The sequence below is a fragment of the Macrobrachium nipponense genome, chromosome 19 (genome assembly GCF_015104395.2).
Source record: "Macrobrachium nipponense isolate FS-2020 chromosome 19, ASM1510439v2, whole genome shotgun sequence".
Classification (NCBI taxonomy): Eukaryota; Metazoa; Arthropoda; class Malacostraca; order Decapoda; family Palaemonidae; genus Macrobrachium; species Macrobrachium nipponense.
Genome location: NC_061088.1, coordinates 6,360,055 through 6,375,054, shown reverse-complemented (window position 1 = coordinate 6,375,054; position 15,000 = coordinate 6,360,055). Strand labels below are relative to the sequence as shown.

General features: G+C 32.8%; 2 protein-coding genes across 2 annotated transcripts in view; one reads left to right on the top strand and one right to left on the bottom strand.

The window, feature by feature from the left end:
* LOC135219176 (uncharacterized) overlaps positions 1-15,000 on the top strand; it is a 45,304-nt gene that overhangs the window by 3,984 nt on the left and 26,320 nt on the right. Inside the window, exons 3-4 of the mRNA XM_064255716.1 lie at positions 4,011-4,156; positions 4,218-4,273. Of these exons, the coding sequence (XP_064111786.1) occupies positions 4,011-4,156; positions 4,218-4,273 (202 nt within the window). The remainder of the gene's footprint in view (positions 1-4,010; positions 4,157-4,217; positions 4,274-15,000) is intronic.
* On the bottom strand, positions 3,887-4,865 carry LOC135214062 (larval cuticle protein 16/17-like). The gene is made up of 2 exons (XM_064248176.1): positions 4,759-4,865; positions 3,887-4,348 (listed from the first exon to the last, which is right to left on the bottom strand). The coding sequence occupies exons 1-2, from the start codon at positions 4,768-4,770 to the stop codon at positions 3,983-3,985; spliced, it is 378 nt and encodes a 125-aa protein (XP_064104246.1). The 5' UTR covers positions 4,771-4,865; the 3' UTR covers positions 3,887-3,982.

The window sequence follows — 15,000 nt, the reverse complement described above, 5'->3', positions numbered from 1 at the left end:
CTCTCTCTCTCTCTCTCTCTCTCTCTCTCTCTCTCTCTCTCTCTCTCTCTCTCTCTCTCAAGATAAACAAAACATGTTTGCCTGTGGACTCCTGAAAGCGCAATTTGAAAAAAAGATCAATAAACTCCTATTTGGAAACTGCTCTCTCTCTCTCTCTCTCTCTCTCTCTCTCTCTCTCTCTCGACGAACACACAAAAAGAAGGTTATCTATGTACTCTTTTAAAGTACAGAGCTGCAAAATAATTTGAAATGTCTAATTCAAGACTATTTTCAAAGGGAACATTACTAATAAAGTACCAAATTATTTTTATTTTGTAGCTTTTTAAACTACCATCGATATCACTATCACATTATGAAAGCTTCGGGAATACTACTACGTTAATAATAAATATCAGGCATAAAATATACAACCATTACATTTGTAACATTTCAAATACAACTACTTTCATTGAAATTTTCCTTTTGTTTTGGTAGGTTACGTAAAATTCCATATTTAAAAAAAGATTAAAAATTTAGGATATTTTTAATTTATTAATAAGTAGATAATCACGAAACCGGACATATTTTTGACAAGGAAGAGCTGGTCACTAGGAAAATGTCAGTATCAAACCTTCATAATAAAGAATACGTCTCAAGTAAGGTTATCAGTAGTTTTGTTTATACTTGAGGTTTCTCCAATTATATATATATCATATATATATATATATATATATATATATATATATCCTATATATATAGATAGATATATATTAGATATATATATATATATATCATATATATATATATATATACACAACACCACACACACACACACACACACACACACACACACATATATATATATATATATATATATATATATATATATATATATATATATGTATATATATATGTATATATATATATATATATATATATATATATATATTATATATATATATATATGTATAATATTATATATATATATATATATATATATATGTGAGTGTATGTGTGTGTCTGTGTGTGTGTAATAAATCATTTTTATTTCGTCCTATTTCTAGAATATCTGAAATTCAACATTCCAGTAAAGTATACAGTTCAGAATAGAATAATGAGCAATCACAGTTAAATATTAAACCAAGAATGAAAATAAAATAAGCTTTTGGAACTAAGACAGCCGCTTTCTACCCGTGATTGTGACTTCATACATGTGACTACCTATGACGCAATAGATAACAATAATTCCAAGTGTGAATTACTTCAGTTTGTATTTGAAATTTGTACGTATGTGCATACGTCAAGAATGATTCCAATTACTGGACAAGGTTATAAAATTACTTCCATTTGATCTACATAATGAATAGTTTCAAGAAATTAAATGCAGTGATAATAGAGCTGAATGATATTATAAAAACGTCAGAAACTTAGATATCCTTTTAATATATTAGTATTTGTGACAGAAGGACTTGAATAAATAATAAAAAAAATAAACGGATGAATAACTGATAAGAAGAGAAACAGTTAGAGAGGAGATGGAGTGTGAGACAGTAAAAAATATCCAATCACGAGAATTAGCACAGAAGGACTTGAATAAATAATAAAAAAAATAAACGGATGAATAACTGATAAGAAGAGAAACAGTTAGAGAGGAGATGGAGTGTGAGACAGTAAAAAATATCCAATCACGAGAATTAGCAAAACTCCAAAAATCACGAGTAATAATTCCAATATAAAGAGAATGAATATAAATAAAAAAACGTGAAAATAAAACAGACTCTAGCTGGCACGAAAATAAACAACGCAATATATATATATATATATATATGATATATATATATATATATATATATATATATATATATATATATATATATATATATATATATATATATATATATAAGAATAACTCGTAGAAACAAACTAGACAAGTTAACAAGTCAACCTGACCTTGTACACCTCTCCTTTTGGTACCCAGGCTAATGGCTTCGGGACCACCAAATCCTTTCCGGGTCTAAGTCATTTTCTGTCTGTCTCTCTCTCTCTCTCTCTCTCTCTCTCTCTCTCTCTCTCTCTCTGCCCCTTTTTCTCAGGTCAGATGATTCAGGAGATAAACCGTCACGCTGGGATGTTGCTATGGCAAGGAATCTTCTTGATTTACAAAGACTACTTTTATTATTTCCTACTATTGTTGGTAGGTGAGGGTACCCAACGACAGACATTTTTTTTTTTTTTTTTTCGCTCAGTGAAAACATATGGTCAGAATTTGGCAATGGGAACATCAAGTTTGCGTACGTGATTTTGTTCATTCTTCAAGTTGTTGTTATCTTTTGTATATATAATAGTATGTTAATATATTATATATATATATTATATATAATATATTATATATATATTTTATATATGTATATGGTGTATATATATTATTATAAATATAATCTATATATATATATATATTAATATCTTATATGGATATATAGATATTTTATATCGTCTATCTCATCTATATCTAATACATCTATATATATAGATATATATACTCTCTATATCTTATATATAATCTATATATATATATATATATATATTTCATATATCTCATCTATCTGTAATATACTGTAATAAGATATGATCTATACTAGATATATATTATATTATATATGCAAATATCTATCTCTCTATCATATATATATATATAGTATATATTTATATCTTCTATTAAAATATATATATATATTTATATAATGTATAGATGGCGAGAATGAGATGTTAATATAATACAGAGAGATATTAGATATATAGAAAGTAGGAGAGGAGGGGAGGAGTGGTGGGGGGTGAGGTGTGGTGAAGAATATATATATAATATATGATATATATATGATATATATATAGTGATAGATATAAAATATTGATAGATTATAGTAGATAGATATAGATATAGATAGTATATATATATATATATATATATTAGATATATGTATATATACGAAGATTATATATTAGATATAGAGATAAATATATATATAAGATATTATATGGTATAATATATATAATGATAGATATAACTATATATATGAATATATATATATATAAATATAATATATATGATAGATATATAGAATATATATAATATTATATATATATATATATATATATATATATAATACCTAATAGATAGATATAATGATATATATATTATATTATAATATATATATATCGATATATATATATATATATATATATATATATATAGATATATATTATATTATATATATATAATATATGTATATATAGATATATATATATATATATATATATATATATATATATATAATATATATATATATATATATATATATATAATATATAAATTTTCTATTACTTCTTCGACAACGTTCAACTTTAACTTTTATCCTCCTATTACGTATTATATTTTCGATTACACATTTCGAAGCATTCGAAGTGACGTTACTTATATAATATTTACCACATGAATACAGGAAACTGTACTGGGTGCGCCGATGAAAAATTAAACCCCTTGACACTATGAATATAGATATAAAAACTTTCACATTATGGACATACAGGTGACTAAAACAGGTAGATATTTCTATGACTGAGCAATAAGTCTAAATCAGCCAATTCAAAGCAGTTCAGTGATTTCACTTCTGAAGGCAGTGAAGATATATGCATTTATCAAATAAACATATATGTCCCATATCATGAGCCTCGCTTATATTTTAATGAAAAATCTTTGACAATTTAAGTCTCTGCCCATTTCTCACCTAGGCCTAAAGAGAACAAGGTTACAAATTGGAATTGGGCCATAGTTTAGACCTATAGATGTTTTTAGAAGTAATATTTTAGACTCATCCCTTTAAAAATCGAAAGGTAAGTAAAACCAGAGATATAGTTTTGACTAGTATATTTCACAGAAATATATCATTGTAATATATAATTTTTTTTCTAAACTGGATATCTATCTCTATTATTCATCTACGTTGATCTAATCATCATCCTCTTCGTCATCATAGCGGAAGACGGCCCTCTCATCGTCGTCATCCTCCTCAGCTTCTTCGTCCTCCTCGAAGGCTCTGAAGGCGGCCTGTCCTTCTTCGTCGTCTTCCTCGGCTTCCTCAGCTTCTAAGACTTCGGGGACGACGTTGCTGTCGAGGACCCTGTAGCCGAGGTGGTCGGCGACGTACTTGACGACGTACTCGTTGCCGTCGGGCGCTACCCAGGAGTACTCGCCCTCGACGGCCCTTCCTGGCTGACCCTCCTGCTCGTGCTCCATGTGGTCAGTCTCGAAGTCGATGACGTCGTCTGAAGGACGAGCAGCCACTAGGGCCACCATGCCCAAGCAAGCGATTACCTATAGGAGGGGAAAAGGAGGAGCATTAATGGTCTGGCTCCCTGTTCCAGAGGCTCCCGTGGAGAACAGTTGAGTATTAAAAACAGCAAAATGTACATTTATAGCTAAGAGACTAACGTTGACAATAAGAAATATTGCCATTTGCGACTGAGTAACTCAGTGGTTTGTTAACAACAATCTATGATCAGTTCCAAAAGCTTCCGTGAACCGGAATTTAATCATGGTTTTAAACGTTTTGACATTAAATCAAGAATTATGATTGTAAAACCGTATTAGACTGTAATATTGTGATTCATATTTAGAATTAAGATGTTAAGGCTAACAACAGTCATTTTGACATTCTAGACTAAATAACTTGTGGTTCATTGTGGTGTACTGAGAACCGCAAAAATCCACCGCCGACGACTTACCAAAACCTTCATGACTGTCCTGTAGGAGCTGAGGATGGCAGCTGATGCCCAACCGTTGTCCCCGCCTCATTATATATACCAATCGCCCGTCCTTCGGGGCGCGGTGGGTATCTCGAAGATTAAAGCGGCAACTTTTTGTTGCAGACCTTGCAATGGATCAGGAGGAGTAGTCAAGGAGAAGGAGGAGTAGTTTTTGTGTCGTTTTCGAGTCGGTTCGAAGACGTTGTTGGCGAGAATCGGTGATGGGTCTTCGGATGCCATCTATAGAAACTTCGAGAAGATGAATAACTAATGAGACAATTCAGTCAGTCAAGGTCTTGGCATTCTTTGTCTTCGGGTTCGACAGGTAAAAAAAACCTATGGTCGAGTCATTGCTCCACCCTTCTTCTCGCAATTTTTTGCTTGATTTGCATTTTATCAAGATCATTTTCTTAAGATAAACGACCCACGGCTTTTGAGAAGAAAACTTGTATACCGTAAGGTGCGTTTTAAGATTGGGTAAGATTTATCGTTCTAGATTTTCGTTAATCGACTTTTTAAGATTTACTTGTAATATCGACTGAATATCTTTGACAGAGTAAAATCTATACCAAATCTAGTCACTTTTATATATCTAAATCATTCAGTAATGGAAATTCCTAAAGGTATTCTAAGATAAAAACAACGCGCTCTTTAAATGAAGGTGTATAATTCAGTGATGAAAACCCCTTCCTTCATTCTAAAATTTAAACAACAACACTTCATATTAAGACAACTCTCTCGTAACCTAAAAGCTGAATGAAAACACCTTTGATAGAAGCCAGTATTAATACCCTTTTCTTTTTTTCCCTCTATATCTTCTTCGCCGTCATCATCACAGTGGTTTTTCGCTTCTTTTATCATCTGCCTGGACATAAAAAAATAAGGAAAGGCATCTTCTTCTATCCTCCTAACCAGAAAGGTCAGAGTTGAGGTCGGGGACTTTTGGAGCGTCCGAAACCGGGAGTATAGTGGGGTTGCGTAGCTTGGCCCGGAGGTTGTGTGTGTGGTAGTGGTGGTGGTGATGGTGGGGGCGGGGGCAGAGAGGGGGTGTTGAACTGTGGTTGAGAAAGGGGGAAGGGGGAAAGTCAAAAGCATGCAGCATAATTCAGACACCTCAATTTTGGAAAGGATAAATAATTATACTTATCAAAATAAAAAGATTGAAGAATCTTAACTGACTTGTTACAATTTTATATCCTTTACAAAGTTATAGAACATAACTGTTATGCAATACCAAAAGAAAAAACACACAACAAAAAATTATTAGAAATGTATGAATCAGACAATGTGTTTACCCCTTCCAATGAATTTTTTTATTCCTTTTTTGTCCTTGTATTAAACCTTACCCTTTTGATTATTTCGCTTATTTTATTGTTTTCATTGATTCAATTGTTTGTTTACATGTTTTGTTGATTTCGATTACTGAATAAACATTATTCTTATTTATCCTATAATCATGTTGTTGATTATCCTATAAACACATTGGTGTTTATCCTATAAACATATTGTCGTTTGTCCTATATGCACATTATTGCCCATTCTATAAACATATTGTTGTTTATCCTATATACATTTTATGCTTACCTTATTAAATGTTTTTGTTTATCTTATAAAAATCTTGTTGTTTATCCTAGAAACATATTGTTGTTTATCCTATAAATATATTGTTGTTTGTCTTAAAAAAAAAATTTTTTATCCTATAAACGTGTTGTTACTTATCCTATAAACATATTGTTGTTTGCCTTGTAAACATATATATTGTTGTTTATCCTATAAAATATTGTTGTTTGTCATATAAAAATATTGTTTATCCCTTAAGCTAATTATTTATCATAAAAATATTACTGTTTATCCTATTAACATATTGCTGCTAATTCTATAAACATATTGTCGTTAATCCCATAAACATATTGTTGTTTATCCTATAAACATATTGTTTTTAATCCCATAAACACATTGCTGTTTATCCTATAAACATATTGTTTTTAATCCCATAAACATATTGTTGTTTATCCTACAAACATATTGTTTTTAATCCCATAAACACATTGCTGTTTATCCTATAAATGTGTTGTTATTTGTCTTATAAACATATTGTTATTTATCATATTAACATATTACTGTTTATCCTATAAACATATTGTTGATAATCCTATAAACATATTGTTGTTAATCCTATAAACATATTGTTGTTTGTCCAATAAACATATTGTTGTTTATCCTGAAACCATATGGTTGCTTACCCTAGTACTTCCGCATCTCTCCCCTGGGTACGAAAGCGAAAGCAGAAACGCAAGTCATGTTTCTCGTAAAATTTTCCCGTATCCCATTCACTAACTTTTGTATCTATTTACCTTCATTACAAAAACCTCCTATTTAACCCTTTCCGTTATCTTTTAAGTATCTGGTTTACCTACTTCCTTAAGAGCAGTCAAATGAGAAACCATACTAATTTCCATGTTAGCTTAATGTCACTGTCTTGATCTGGCTAGTCTGGTCTGTGACGTCATGGGGTAAGGGTGTCGCTTGTGGCTGGGTTCCGTGTATACGAGTATGTCGTGGGTGTGGTTCCGTGCTATATATTTTGCTTATTATGAAGTAGTGAATTTATGTTTTAGTTGTTTTTGTTGTTATCTAGATACACAAATGAGTGAGTTTTTGCATGTTTTTAAATTAAGATTTCAGTAATTACATCTTTTGTATGGTTTCCTGGTGTTTTTATATAACTTATTATGAAGTGTTATGAAGTGAATTTATCTTTTAACTGTTTTCTTATTATTATTATTATTATTATTATTATTATTATTATTATTATTATTATTATTATTATTATTATTATTATTATTATTATTATTACCTAGATGCACAAAATAGTGAGTTTTTGTTTGTTTTTAAAGTAGTATTTCAGTAATCATATCTGTCACATGGTTGCTTGATGTATATTTTACTTATAATGAGGAGAATTTATCTTTTAAATGATTTCATTATAATTAGTATTTTTTTACAGCATTTCATTCATAATACTATCTTTGGTATTTCCCATTTAAATTCTTGCTGCTAAAGCATTTGTCAAATATCTGCTCAAGTTTTTAAAGTGCACAGTTGATCAAAATTCTACTAAATATATAACAATAACAAATTTATATTTAATAGTATTTTTTAAAATCAATATTTCATTCATTATAATGTCTGTCGTATTTTCCAGTTAATTTCTTGGTGTTAAAGCATTTCTCAAATATCTACTTAAGTTTTTAAAGTGCACAGTTGATAGATATATTACTTAATATATGACAATCTCAAATTTATATATATTTTCAACGGCATTTCGATTCCAATTCAATTATGAGGTCCAGGGACCTAAGGTTGTCCGAACAGGTAAAAATAAATGTCAGTGACCACTAGTAATCTAAATCCAGATTCTACGTAATCTGTCAAATGGACCAGCTTGCGAAGTTTTGTCAGGTTTGTTTGTCATTAAGAAAAAAAGTGAATTTTTAGAACTTTTTAACGAGTTTAACTGTACGAGAAGGTGGAGGACTGTTGACAAAGGAATGCCAGTTTCCCATTGAGAATTTCTGTCATTGGACTCATTCAGAGAAAGCTGATTTGAGAATGACTAAATATCACTATGAGTATGAATGAATTCAGTGTCCTTCAAGTGGTGAATAATTGCTGTTGATTTGCTACTGTTCCTGATATTGTCGTTGTTGTTGCTGTTGTTGTTGTTGTTATTGTTAAATTAAGCTGCCATTAAAACTCAGAAGACGACTATACATTGAGCAATCTATGGAAGACTTGTTAATTTAGAGATAATAGTTAAGGTAATCAACACGATCTTGAATATTCCTGTGTATATACTATTACCAAAATGTATTAAATGTGATTTACAAGCAAGTAACATGTTAATTTTGAGCTATATTATTTAACTGATACAAAAATAATATATAAAAAATGGCAAAGATGCAAAGGAAGACCTGAGAGCATTAATATGCCTAGTAATTATTAGATATGAACTGAAAGATTTCAAACCCTTTGATTAACTGGGGTTGATGAAAAATGTCTAAATATGCATTAGCAATTAAAATCAACGAATACTTTACCTGAGATTATATGCATTTAATAGACCAAGTTGAATGACCAAAAACACCTTCAAATCCATATATCCAATTCTTATGGTTACAAGTGGATTTGTGAAAAAGTTAATTTTATATAAAAAAAAAGTAAAAAAAACACGAATAATTAACTGGAAATTACATGAATTTAAAAAAAAAAGTAAAAAAACCACGAATAATTCACTGGAAATTACATACATTTTATAAATCCAATGCAGAAGCATAATGAATTACTAGAAACACCTGTTAATGGATATGGTTGAATCCAGCCACAGATCCTGTTGCAAGGGACAAGGAAAACGTGCTAACAACCCAAGATAAACGTCAAGGAGATCTACGAAGCTAGTAAGGTCGCTCGTTTTATGAGTGAACCGTACGTGTTTAACCGTGAGTCTGTGGTGGGCCTGTTGAAAAAAAGGTTACTGGTTACAATGAAAGAATACGTATGCAATAAATGTATATGCATATATATATATATATATATATATATATATATATATATATATATATATGCAATTAGACTATATGTGCATAAATACGAATATGGGTATGTATGTTTGCATGTGCATATTTATAGTATATACATATATACATATATATATATATATATATATATATATATATATATATATATATATATATATATATATAATATCATATATATAGACACCATTGTATATGCAATATTTACTTTTGTTATGAAAATGTCTATTTCACTTCACCTGCTATTTTCCACATAAACAAAGCCGGACATTTCCAGTGGGTTACCTTTACCACTTTCATATCAAATATTTATTGAGCTAAAACATCCTTGAGATAAAGAGATAGCATCCTTTTAAAGGTTGGTAAAACGCTCAGTGTGCAGGTAAAATCATTCAATACATCCGTCTTTTACGATTCATTTGAACTAACTCTATGCAGGATATATATGTGTGAGAGAGAGAGAGAGAGAGAGAGAGAGAGAGAGAGAGAGAGAGGGAATGCTTGTTTATACATGGAATGCTCTGCTCTTGACGAACCTTTCAAACCTAATATAGATTTCGTACGTGGGAAGTCGATTGCATAGCTCTAGAAAAATAGAAAATCTATATTTTCCTTAACAAAACACGACATACCTTGAATTAGGCATTATTATTATTATTATTATTATTATTATTATTATTATTATTATTATTATTATTATTATTATTATTATTATTACTATTATTATTATTATGATGTAAAAGGAGTCGGTCTTTTAGAGCAATTGCTGTCTCATCGGCTTTCAACTTGTGTTATTATTATCATTATTATTTTTTTTTTTTTTTTTTTTTTTGCTCTATCACAGTCCTCCAATGCGACTGGGTGGTATTTATAGTGTGGGGTTCCGGGTTGCATCCTGCCTCCTTAGGAGTCCATCACTTTTCTTACTATGTGTGCCGTTTCTAGGATCACACTCTTCTGCATGAGTCCTGGAGCTACTTCAGGCCTCTAGTTTTTCTAGATTCCTTTTCAGGGATCTTGGGATCGTGCCTAGTGCTCCTATGATTATGGGTACGATTTCCACTGGCATATCCCATATCCTTCTTATTTCTATTTTCAGATCTTGATATATCCATTTTTTCCCTCTTATCCATTTTTTCTCTCTTTTCTCTTCAACTCTGGTGTCCCATGGTATTGCGACATCAATGAGTGATACTTTTCTTCTCGACTTTGTCAATCAATGTCACGTCTGGTCTGTTTGCATGTATCACCCTATCCGTTCTGATACCATAGTCCCAGAGGATCTTTGCCTGATCGTTTTCTATCACTCCTTCAGGTTGGTGCTCGTACCACTTATTACTGCAAGGTAGCTGATGTTTCTTGCACAGGCTCCAGTGGAGGGCTTTTGCCACTGAATCATGCCTCTTTTTGTACTGGTTCTGTGCAAGTGCCGGGCATTCACTTGCTATGTGGTTTATGGTTTCATTTTTCGTATTGCACTTCCTACATATAGGAGAGATGTTATTTCCGTCTATCGTACTTTGAACATATCTGGTTCTTAGGGCCTGATCTTGTGCCGCTGTTATCCTTCCTTCAGTTTCCTTCTTGAGCTCTCCCCTCTGTAGCCATTGCCAATTGTCATCGCTGGCTAATTCTTTAGTCTGTCTCATGTATTGTCCGTGCATTGGTTTGTTGTGCCAGTCCTCTGTTCTTCCTGTCTTTCTCCTGTCTCTGTATATTTCTGGGTCTTCGTCTACTTTTATTAGTCCTTCTTCCCATGCACTCTTTAGCCACTCGTCTTCACTGGTTTTCAGATATTGCCCCATGCTCTGTTTTCGATGTTGACGCAGTCCTCTATACTTAGTAGTCCTCTCCCTCCTTCCTTTCGTGTTATGTATAGTCTGTCCGTATTTGCTCTTGGGTGTAGTGCTTTGTGTATTGTCATTTGTTTCCTGGTTTTCTGATCAATGCTGCGGAGTTCTGCCTTCGTCCATTCCACTATTCCTGCGCTGTATCTGATTACTGGTACTGCCCATGTGTTTATGGCTTTTATCATATTTCCGGCGTTGAGTTTTGACTTGAGTATCGCCTTGAGTCTCTGCATATATTCTTTCCTGATCGTGTCCTTCATCTCTTGGTGTTTTATATCTCCTCCTTCCATTATTCCCAGGTATTTGTATCCTGTCTCATCTATGTGTTTGATGTTGCCCCATCTTGTTAGCTTTATCCCTTCAGTTCTCGTTACTTTGCCTTTTTGTATGTTGACTAAGGCGCATTTTTCTATTCCAAACTCCATCCTGATGTCCCCAGATACAATCCTTACAGTCTGGATTAGGGTATCTATTTCCTTGATGCTCTTACCATACAGCTTGATGTCGTCCATGAACACAGATGGTTGATTTTGTTGCCTCTTTTCTTGAGTTGGTACCCGGCATCCATCTTCTGTAGTACTTTTGTCATGGGAATCTATGCTACTACGAAGAGTAGTGGGGACAGTGAGTCGCCCTGGAAGATCCCTCTCCTGATATTAACCTCTGCTAGTCTTATTCCAGAGCTTGTAAGTATTGTATTCCAGTTGCACATTGTATTTTTGAGGAAGCTGATGGTATTTTCCTCTGCCCCATATATTTTCAGGCATTCTATTAGCCATGTGTGTGGTATCATGTCGAAGGCTTTCTTATAGTCTATCCATGCCATGCTTAGGTTGGTTTCCTTCTCCTACTGTTCTTCATTACCATTTTGTCTATCAGGAGCTGGTCTTTTGTGCCCCTACACTTCCTTCTGCAGCCTTTCTGTTGGTGGGGGATGGTGTTTGTCTCCTCTAGGTAGTTGTATAGCCTTTCACTGATGATACCTGTTAGTAACTTCCACATTATTGGTAGGCAGGTGATAGGCCTGTAGTTACTGGCTATATTTCCCTTACTCTTGTCTTTTTGTACTAAGGATGTTCTTCCTGTGGTCATCCATTTGGGTGCTTGGTGATTTGAGATACAATGCTGGAGTTGTTCTGCTATTCGTGGGTGTTAGGGCCTTGAAGTTTTGAGCCAGTATCCATGGACTTCATCGGGACCTGGGGTTTTCCAGTTTGGCATTTTCTTTAGTTGGTGTCTGACTGTGTCTGTCGTGATCTCTGTGAATCTTTGTTTTATTCTCCCTGTTTCTTCTTCCTTGACTTCCTGGAGCCATGTTGCATGTTTGTTGTGTGATACCGGATTGCTCCATCTGTTTTCCCATAGTCTCTTGCTTGGTTCGGCTTCAGGAATTTCTGGGTGGTTGTCTTCCCCTCTTAGTTGGCTGTATAGTCTTTTCTGGTTGGTTCCGAATAGTTTGTTCTGTTGGTATCCCTTATTCCTGTTCATGTACCGTTGGATCTTGTGTGCTTTGGCCTTAAGCCTCTGTTTTACATCTTCTATTGTGTTGTTTAGTCCCCTCTCTTGTACTTTGTATTTCTCGTTGAGTTCCTCCCTTGTTTTCTTGCTTCTTAGCCTTTTTTTCTGCCATCTCTTTCAGTTTACTCAAGTCAGATCTCATCACCATGATTTGCTTTTCCACGGCGCCTTTTCCAAGGAGGTTGCTGTTTTGGTTTCTGTTGGGTTGTTGTGACGGTGGTGTTGGTGTTCGAATCCCCATCAGTTCTGCTACTAATCTTGCTCCTGCTATGTCAAGTTATTTGTTTCTGTGATACTGGTGGTGTGTATTAGGCCCATTATTTCATTGACCTCACTTGTTTTCTCCTTTAATTTCTTGGTGTTGTAGGCTTTCATGGAGGGGATCTTTGTTCTCTCTGTATCTGGCTCCATCCATTGTCTAATCTTTTCTACCCATTCCGTCCTCTCTGTTACTTCGTCGGTGTTTCTTCGTGTGTCGTTGTTTGATACTTCATCCTCCCTGTCGTCTTCTGTGGCTCGTCTCTCAGTTCGTCTTCGTGTAATTCGTTGTCGTGTGACATTTCCCTTTCCAGTTCTTCTCTTTCTGTTGGGGAGAGCCAGTTCTTTTTCTTTATGTTCCTTACTTGGTCTGCCAGCCTCTGCTCTGTTTGGGGGGTGTTATTCCTCTCATTCCAGATGTTGATCAATCTTCTTCTATATCCTCTCTCCGTCGGGTTTGCTTCTGATGTAGCATCTCCATATTTCCTTATTTTCTTCTCTTGTCCATTTTCTTCCTTTTTGCCTCTGTAGCTCCAATCATCAGGCTGTTGATTACTGTCGTTGTGGTGATCAGTTGCTGGATGACGACCTCCAAGTACCTGACCGTCTTCCCCTACAATTGGGTTGAATACCTGGTTGCCGGACGAGGCTCCTCTGTTGCCAGAGGTTCCATTTACGTCGTTGTCGTTTATTCCTTCATTTCTTTCCATCATTGCTGAGTTTGCTATTTAACCCATAGCTGGACCCTACCCCATCAGGGATAGGTACTCATTTACAGCTGAGTAGACTGAGGAAATTATGGTAAAGATCCTTTCCCAAGGAATCAACGCCGAGGAGAGCGGTCACCCATCCAACGTACTGACCAGCCCAATGTTGCTTAACTTGACTTAAGTCTATTGACGACCTAACCAACTCCTCCACGGCGCCACATTATTTATTATTATTATTATTATTATTATTAAATTATTATTATTATTATTATTATTATTAAGCAAAAGGAGTCCGTCTTATAGAGCAGTTATTGAAAACAATTGCTGTCTCGATGGCATTTAGCTTCTGTTTTTATTATTTTATTCTATTATTATCATCACGAGGGTCAAAATGGATACTAAATAAGATGTTACTAAGATGTTATTATTGTTATTGATATTAATATTATTAGTATTATTATTAATATTATTAATATTAATATTATTATTAATATTATCATTAATATTATTATTATTATTAATATTATTGATATTATTAATATTATTAATATTAATAATATTATTGTTATTATTATTATTATTATTATTATTATTATTATTATTATTATTATTATTATTATTCGTCCCGGTAGGGTCATTGAATACGACCAAAATCTCCTGACCTCGAACGCAATTATTTAACCAAATAGACACAAAACTCTGATTTACTAAAATGCAAACTAGATCTTACAAGCCATATCTGGCGAAGATGACTGTGCTTTGATTCTTCTTGCAACCAGGCGTCCTTCCTTTTGAGAGGACAGGTAAAGTCTTAATTTGGCAATGAGTATCACCTGGATATCACCTTTTTGTTTGCGCTGTCCAGTGGGAGGTTAGATTCAGCCAAGTTCGTTTGTTTTACGATATTCAGGTGGATGTGGTATGATAGAGCGTGATGTCATTGTGACGGGTTTGTTAATGTAGGTTTGTACTTGAATGTATGTGTGTATTGTGGTTCAGTGTTTATTTGGTTATATATATATATATAATATATATATATATAATATATACATATATATATATACTATATACATATATATACTACTATATATATGATACATATATATACTATATATATATACATATATTCATATATATATCATATATATACATATATATATACATATATATATATCATATATATGTCATATATATATAATATATATATATACATGATATATAGACATATATACATATATACATATATATATACATATACATATCTACTATATATATACATATATATACATA